The following is a 7745-nucleotide window of genomic DNA, read 5'->3' as shown; positions in this document are numbered from 1 at the left end:
CCCCGCGTTCATCGAGCCCCCCCGGGGTCTGGTGGGAGGGTGAGGCTGACTTGGAGGCCTTCCCTCATCCTTCCTCCTCTCTGTGGAGCACGGTCTCCCTGGCACTTCAGGCCGAGCCTGGGGTTGCCCTTCTAGAGTTCTTCACGCTCCGTGGAGCGCGGACAGGAGCGGGGGCAGGTGGAGAAAGAGATTTTGGGGGTGGTGAAGGGATTCTTCGGGGTACCCCTGACCTCACACGGCCAACCGCGGCTTGTAAAGTGCCAGAGTGACGGGGGTGGGTGTCTCCGCAGTCTGGCGTCACCCAGCGGGACCTGAACGTGAAGGAGGCCTGGGCTCAGGGCTACACGGGCCGCGGCATCGTGGTCTCTATCCTGGATGACGGCATCGAGAAGAACCACCCAGACTTGGCAGGCAATTATGTGAGGAGGTGGGGGAGGGAGGCAGTGACCCCCGGTGAGGGGTGTCCTGGGGCTGTCCCGCTGTGCCAGTGCGGCCAGACTGTTCCTGACGACAGCCGCATCCTCCCCAGGATCCCGGGGCCAGCTTTGATGTCAACGACCAGGACCCTGACCCCCAGCCTCGGTACACGCAGATGAATGACAACCGGTAAGAAATGCCAGGTCCCTGGCCTCCGCCCCGGTTCTCCTCTCTGCCACCGAGGAGGCAGGGCCGAGCCTGGGCTAAGACGTGCTCCCCCAAGAGGCTGAAGTGTCCGTTTTGCTCAGAGCAGAGGTGGCCACGGAGTGGCGGACGTGGGAGGGGACCTTGCACACAGGCAGGACAGTGGTCCTGGCCGGAGGGGGGAGCCGACCCGTCCTGGTCCTCGGGCCGCACCTGCTCTGTCTGCCGCTAACGTTGCGCTCTCGGCCCCTGGCAGGCACGGCACGCGGTGTGCAGGCGAGGTCGCCGCGGTAGCCAACAACGGCGTCTGTGGCGTCGGCGTGGCCTACAACGCCCGCATTGGAGGTGGGTGTGGGCCTTGGCCACCCTGTCCTTTGGGAGGGCCCTTCGGGTGGGATTTTCTCCACCACTTCCCATCCGGCCAGTGCCTGTCACCTTCCCCCTGTGGATCCTTTTGACACCTGGCTATTCCTGAGAGGGTTCTCGGCAGCTCAGAGAGCCGACCCACCGTAGGCAGGGTGAGTGTTGCTTAGCGGGAGCCCCCCGAAACCTGCCCCACCCCCTCTGAGTCCTTACGTGGTGGGCCTTGGTCACCACACTCCTGGTACTAAGCTAGGATGTGTGGTTGAGAGCNTTTCCCAGCACCAGCCTCTGCCCTCCCCCTGCCCGGCCTGTGCGGACAGGGCTGGGTGTGCTCCACGGGGGCCCCTGGCAGCTAGACCCACGCAGCATCCCTCTCCTCACCCCCCTCTGCGGCCAGGGGTGCGCATGCTAGACGGCGAGGTGACGGACGCGGTGGAGGCGCGCTCGCTCGGCCTGAACCCCAACCACATCCACATCTATAGTGCCAGCTGGGGCCCCGAGGACGATGGCAAAACCGTGGATGGGCCTGCCCGCCTGGCCGAGGAGGCCTTCTTCCGGGGGGTCAGCCAGGTGAGGTGGGGGGGCCAGGCCCAGCCTCTTGGGGGCAAGCTGGGTGCTGTCTTTTTCATAGCTTTCTCCCTGTGTTGGTCTGTTCCTGTCTGCTTATTCTTGTGTCAAATTTTAATTTTTAAAAAAAGTGGATTTTTAAAAAAATTTTTTAGTAGTTTATTTTTGAGACAGAGAGACAGAACACGAGTAGGGGAGGGGCAGAGAGAGAGGGAAACACAGAATCTGAAACAGGCTCCAGCCTCTGAGCTAGCTGTCAGCAGAGTCTGATGTGGGACTTGAACCCACAAACTGCGAGATCATGACCTGAGCCGAAGTCAGACATTTAACCGGATGAGCCACACAGACGCCCCTAAAAAAAATGTTCTTAATGTTTATTTATTTTTGAGAGAGAGAAAAAGCATGACCGGGGGAGGGGCAGAGAGAGACGGGGAGACACAGAGTCTTAAGCAGGCTCCAGGCTCTGAGCTGTCAGCACGGAACTGGATGAGGGGCTCAAACTCACAAAGCATGAGATCATGACCTGAGCTGAAGATGGATGCTTACCCGACTGAGCCACCCAGTCGCCCCAAATTTTAATTTTTTTCAAAGTTTGTTTATTTTTGAAACCGTGAAGGGAGGAGAGGGGCAGAGAGAGGGAGAGAAAGAATCCCAAGCAGGCTCCATGCAGTCAGTGCTTAGAGCCTGACAATGAGGCTCGAACCCATGAAACTGTGAGATCATGACCGGAGCCGAAATCAAGAGTCGGACGCTGAACTGACTGAGCCACTCAGGCACCCCATATTTTAATTTTATACGAGACATGTTTATTACAACGTTGAAGGACTAGAAGGGCAGAAAAGGAGAAAATAAGCAAAGCTGACCCATCACTCCAGTCCCTGGAATCACCACTCCGGGCACTTCCGGTAGTAGCCTGGGTCTGTTTTTCTGCACACGGGCAGACGTACTTGCACGTGTACCTGATCCACCAGGGGTCTCTCCAGCTGCGGGACAGGGTCGGGTGTGTGCAGAGAGGGGCCCTTGAGAATGAAGCCCCAGCCTCCCCGGCCTCCGGCCGCCCCTTCTTCGCCAGGCCTCCCCCGCTCCGGTCCTGTCTCCGAGTGACCCCGGCCCGCTCTGTTCACAGGGCCGCGGGGGTCTGGGCTCCATCTTTGTCTGGGCCTCGGGGAACGGGGGCCGGGAGCATGACAGCTGCAACTGTGACGGCTACACCAACAGCATCTACACGCTGTCCATCAGCAGCGCCACGCAGCTCGGCAACGTGCCCTGGTACAGCGAGGCCTGCTCGTCCACGCTGGCCACCACCTACAGCAGTGGCAACCAGAACGAGAAGCAGATCGTGAGTCTCGCCCTGGGTGGGGGCCCCGGGAAAACGCTTGCCAGCTCTGCCCCGGGGCCCGCTTTCCAGAACTCATGCGGCCGGGGGATCGCGGCTGGAACGGGAGCCGGTGGCTCTCTAACATTGGGTGGGCCATGGGGCCGTCCGAAGCCCCTGAAAACTGTAGCCTCTCCCTAAAGGTATGCGTTGCTCTTAACGGTCCCCAACCTCAAGCTCCCCCCTTGTTCCTTGAGAAAAGGAGGCCCAGAAAGGGCCAGGCATCGGCCTTTCGCAGCAAGGCAGCAGCTGGGACTGTCTGTCAGTGCCCAGGGCCTGTGGGCAGAGGGAGGGCGGGCACGGGGCCCTTCTAGTCCCTCCACCCATCACACTGTCCTCCCGGTAGGTGACCACGGACTTGCGGCAGAAGTGCACGGAGTCTCACACGGGCACCTCGGCCTCTGCCCCCTTGGCAGCCGGCATCATCGCCCTCACCCTGGAAGCCAAGTAAGCGGGTGGGGGCCGAGGAGCACTCCTGTCCCCACCAGCGCCCCCTGCAGGGCAGCCCTTGGTCTGCAGCTTCTCTCCAAAGAGGCTGAGTCCGGCCTGTGCCTCCCACCTTTGCAGTAAGAATCTCACCTGGCGGGACATGCAGCACCTGGTGGTACAGACCTCGAAGCCAGCCCACCTCAATGCTAATGACTGGGCCACCAACGGCGTGGGCCGGAAAGGTGAGGACCGGGTGGCCCCGTGCTCCAGGCTGGGGGGAGGGGGGTGCGCCGCCTCCCTGCTGACCCCGCCTTCCCTGCCCCGCAGTGAGCCACTCATACGGCTACGGGCTGCTGGACGCAGGTGCAATGGTGACCCTGGCCCAGAACTGGACGACAGTGGCCCCCCAGCGGAAGTGCATCATCGACATCCTCACTGAACCCAAGTGAGGGCGCCATCCTGGGTGGGGTGGCTGGGAGGGGTGGGTGGGGCCCAGGGGTCACAGAGGGTACAGACCCTCCCTGCTCTCTGCACAGGGACATCGGGAAGCGGCTGGAGGTACGGAAGACGGTGACCGCCTGCCTGGGGGAGCCTAGCCACATCACGCGGCTGGAGCACGCGCAGGCCCGCCTCACCCTGTCCTACAATCGCCGTGGTGACCTGGCCATTCACCTGGTCAGCCCCATGGGCACCCGCTCCACCCTGCTGGCCGCCAGGTGCTTGCTCTCTCCCCCGCCCGGCTTGCCCTGTCTCTCATACTCACGTGCGTTCACCCCCTTCCTGACTTGTCACGCAGTCTTAGTGGCCACCACAGTCTTCTCAGTGGGAGCGCTGTTGGCATTTTAGGAGGCCCGGTTTTGTCCTATGGGACTGTCCCCACATCGCAGGAATCCCTGCCTGTTACATGCCAGGAGTGTGCCTTACTGCGTGTAGCAAGCACCCTTGCACGTTTCCAGAATCTTCTGGTTGAGGACACCTGGCCCACTGGGAAACAGCCCCGACAGGCATTTCCAGCCCAGTGGGGTTGGTGCTGCCCCGGAGGAGGGTATGCGGTCCATGTGTTGTGGGCTTGGCACCCCATGGCTGGGCTCCCCGGGGGGCCTCCGACAGCTGTGGGCACCCTTCCCCCACCAGGCCGCACGACTACTCCGCAGATGGGTTTAACGACTGGGCCTTCATGACAACCCATTCGTGGGATGAGGACCCTTCTGGCGAGTGGGTCCTGGAGATTGAAAACACCAGCGAAGCCAACAACTACGGTACTGGGGACATTTGAGGGCTCAGCGCAGCGGGGTGAGGAGGAGGGCTGGGGGGCTCTGGGGTTCCAGGTGCCGTGTCGGCGCCCCCTAACTCTTGCCTCCCTGCCAACCCTGGACCAGGGACGCTGACCAAGTTCACCCTCGTGCTGTACGGCACGGCCCCCGAGGGGCCACACACGCCTCCCGAGAGCAGCGGCTGCAAGACCCTCACGTCCAGCCAGGCCTGTGTGGGTCAGTAGTGACTGCTGTCGGGGTTTGGGGGCCTGAGGCTTGCGGGGGGGAGGGCAGAGAGTCCCTGTCCTGAAGCCCAGCGCTAGGAGGAAAAGGGGTTTGAAGCGACCTTGGGGTGAGCACAGTTCTAGGGCTGGAAGCTCCGAGGGCCCGTGCTGACTGCTTGGGGCCGCCCCATCCGCTTAGCTGACGCCCCCCTTCTGTCCCCTGCCGCCAGTGTGCGAGGAAGGCTTCTCCCTGCACCAGAAGACCTGTGTCCAGCACTGCCCACCAGGCTTCACTCCCCAAGTCCTCGACACGCACTACAGCACCGAGAACGACGTGGAGATCATCCGGGCCAGCGTCTGCGCCCCCTGCCACCCCTCGTGTGCCACGTGCCAGGGGCTGGCCCCCACAGACTGCCTCAGCTGCCCCAGCCACGCCTCCCTGGACCCCGTGGAGCAGACCTGCTCCCGGCAGAGCCAGAGCAGCCGCGAGTCACCCGAGCAGCAGCCGCCGCCGCCGCCCCGGCCGCCCCCTGAGGTGGCGGCGGAGCCCCGGCCCAGAGCAGGGCTGCTGCCCTCACACCTGCCCGAGGTGGTGGCCGGCCTCAGCTGCGCCTTCATCGTGCTGGTCTTCGTCACCGTCTTCCTCGTCCTGCAGCTGCGCTCGGGCTTCAGCTTCCGGGGGGTCAAGGTGTACACCATGGACCGCGGCCTCATCTCCTACAAGGGGCTGCCCCCGGAAGCCTGGCAGGAGGAGGCCCCGTCGGACTCAGAAGAGGACGAGGGCCGGGGCGAGAGGACCGCCTTTATCAAAGACCAGAGCGCCCTTTGACGAGCGCCCACTGCCTGCCCCTTCGAGCCCGTCCCCTCCTTGGGCACTTTTTAATTCACCAAAGTATTTTTTTATCTTGGGACTGGGTTTGGACCCCAGCTGGGAGGCAGGAGGGGCAGAGACTGCTTCCCGCCCTCCCTTCAGGCCGCCTGGCTGCCGGAGGTGGGGCCCCAGGACCAGCTGGGGGGCGGGGGAGGGCCTCCCCCCACTTCCAGCACCTCTTCCGTGTGGAGAAAGGAGTGGAGCGTTTAGGGCAGCTTTCCAAGGTCCAGGCCCCCAGCGGAGTCCCTGCGGAGTGAAGAGGGTCGGCCCTTCGGGGATTCCTGACCCGGGCCGCAGCTCTCGTCCCTTCCCTGTTCCTCTAAAGCAATAATGGTCCCCATCCAGGCAGCAGGGAGGCTGGCCTAGGGGGTATTTGAAGGAGGAGGCCACCTCTCCAAGGGCTTTTGTATCCCCGACCCTGTCCCCCGCGTCTGGTGAGCCTCTTGAGGAAGCGGTGATCGAAGGAAGGGACCAAGGAAGGCAGGTGCTCCCACGGGGCGCGCGCGCATGCACGTGTGCACGAGAGGGTGTGTGCCTGTGCCCACCTCCACCGAAGCTGGNGCTGCCCGCCAAGCCGTGGCGGGACCGACCAGGCCACCCGAGCCGGCGTCCTGACCACCCTCCCTTCTCGGGGGCCCCCTCCCCTCCCGCCAGGGCCCGAGTCCCTGTTTTCTGAGCCCGGGGGGCTGCCTGGGCTGTTGGCACTCACAGTCCCGGAGCCCCTGGGTGGGTGGTGGGGAGGGACGGTGGCCCGGCCGGCCTCTCCCGCCTCCCACCCGATGCTGCTTTCCCCTGTGGGGATCTCAGGGGCTGTTTGAGGATATATTTTCACTTTGTGATTATTTCACTTTAGATGCTGATTTTTTTTTTTTTTTGTATTTTTAACGGGGGGTAGCAGCTGGACACCCACCTTCCCGCACCCACTGTCCACTCTGCTGTTCCCCCGGCTACCCTGGCCCCGAGGTGCGGGGGGGCTGCAGCATGTTGCTGAGGAGTGAGGAGTAGTCGAGCCCCCAAGTCCTGAAGAGGCAGGCGGGCAAGCCAGGTGGGCCCTAGGAAAGGGGGTCATGGTGGGAGGGGCAGGCTGTCATCCGTGTTTCAGGTGGGGCTCATTGTGCCAAGGGCTCATGGGTCACTGGTTCTCCAAGTGCCAGGGGTGGGCAGGCGGTGGCACTGAGCCCCCTCCAACACTGTGCCCTTGTGGAGAAAGCACTGACCTGTTCTGCCTCCTTAAGTCCCCTCTTCTGACGTGCCTTTTGCACCCCTCCCATTAGGACAATCAGTCCCCTCCCACCTGGGAGCCCCCTTTTCTTTCTCTCGCCCTCCAGCCTTCCCGGGCACCCAGCCACCTGCCCAGGGGTGTCCCCTCGTCTCTCACCCCCACACCCTTGTGGCCAGCCTGGCTAATTTTGTAAGACACTGGGTTGGTGCCCAGTGATTTTTTTTTTCTTGTAATTTAAACAGGCCCAGCATTGTTGGTTCTATTTAATGGACACGAGATAATGTTAGAGGTTTTAAAGTGATTAAACGTGCAGACTATGCAAACCAGGCCTGGTCTCCAGCGTGGTGATGTTCTTTCTTCCTAGGACCCTGAGACTGCATCCGGGATGGGGGTGGGGGGTGGGCCCGTTTGGGCAGCAGCTGGAGGCCAGCCCCAGGGCATGGGAGGGGTGAGCCCCAAGAGCACCAGCTGAGTGCTTCCACCCCCTCGGGCCTGGTCTCCAGCGGGCCTGGAAGAGTTAACTGCCCAGGTGGCCTCCTTGCTCTGGGTCTTAGCTGTAGGGCTGAGGTCCCTGGTGGGGCCTGACCAAACCAAGACGGACTGCTTCTGCTGGCCCCTGGCCACTCCCCAGCTCCAGCGCCCTCCGCCCCGCCACCCAGGCTCCCCTTGGGACCGGACCCCTGTCCCCCTCCCTGGGCTGGGGGAGTGGTTTCACCAGAACCCAGGCCCAAAAGGAGGCCTCTCCTCGGGGATATTTACTCGGAAATCTTATTCAAATGGAGGCTGGCGCCCGAGCTCTCCTTGGGGAATCCGATGGAAT

At 62.8% G+C, this 7745-nt stretch overlaps 1 protein-coding gene across 1 annotated transcript in view; it reads left to right on the top strand.

Annotated features, from left to right (window-relative positions):
• The window catches only part of FURIN (furin, paired basic amino acid cleaving enzyme), an 8136-nt gene extending 884 nt beyond the window's left edge, over positions 1–7252 (top strand). The window contains exons 3-15 of the mRNA XM_077774266.1: positions 136–219; positions 273–419; positions 530–606; positions 878–966; positions 1382–1554; positions 2678–2890; positions 3273–3373; positions 3494–3597; positions 3683–3800; positions 3892–4071; positions 4490–4614; positions 4735–4841; positions 5063–7252. Coding sequence (XP_077630392.1) covers positions 136–219; positions 273–419; positions 530–606; positions 878–966; positions 1382–1554; positions 2678–2890; positions 3273–3373; positions 3494–3597; positions 3683–3800; positions 3892–4071; positions 4490–4614; positions 4735–4841; positions 5063–6034 — 2490 coding nt within the window. The 3' untranslated portion in view covers positions 6035–7252. The remainder of the gene's footprint in view (positions 1–135; positions 220–272; positions 420–529; positions 607–877; positions 967–1381; positions 1555–2677; positions 2891–3272; positions 3374–3493; positions 3598–3682; positions 3801–3891; positions 4072–4489; positions 4615–4734; positions 4842–5062) is intronic.
• Positions 7253–7745: the final 493 nt, after the last annotated feature.

The sequence above is a fragment of the Crocuta crocuta genome, unplaced genomic scaffold (genome assembly GCF_008692635.1).
Source record: "Crocuta crocuta isolate KB4526 unplaced genomic scaffold, BGI_CrCroc_1.0 scaffold7, whole genome shotgun sequence".
Classification (NCBI taxonomy): Eukaryota; Metazoa; Chordata; class Mammalia; order Carnivora; family Hyaenidae; genus Crocuta; species Crocuta crocuta.
This window is presented reverse-complemented; position numbering and strand designations above follow the sequence as displayed.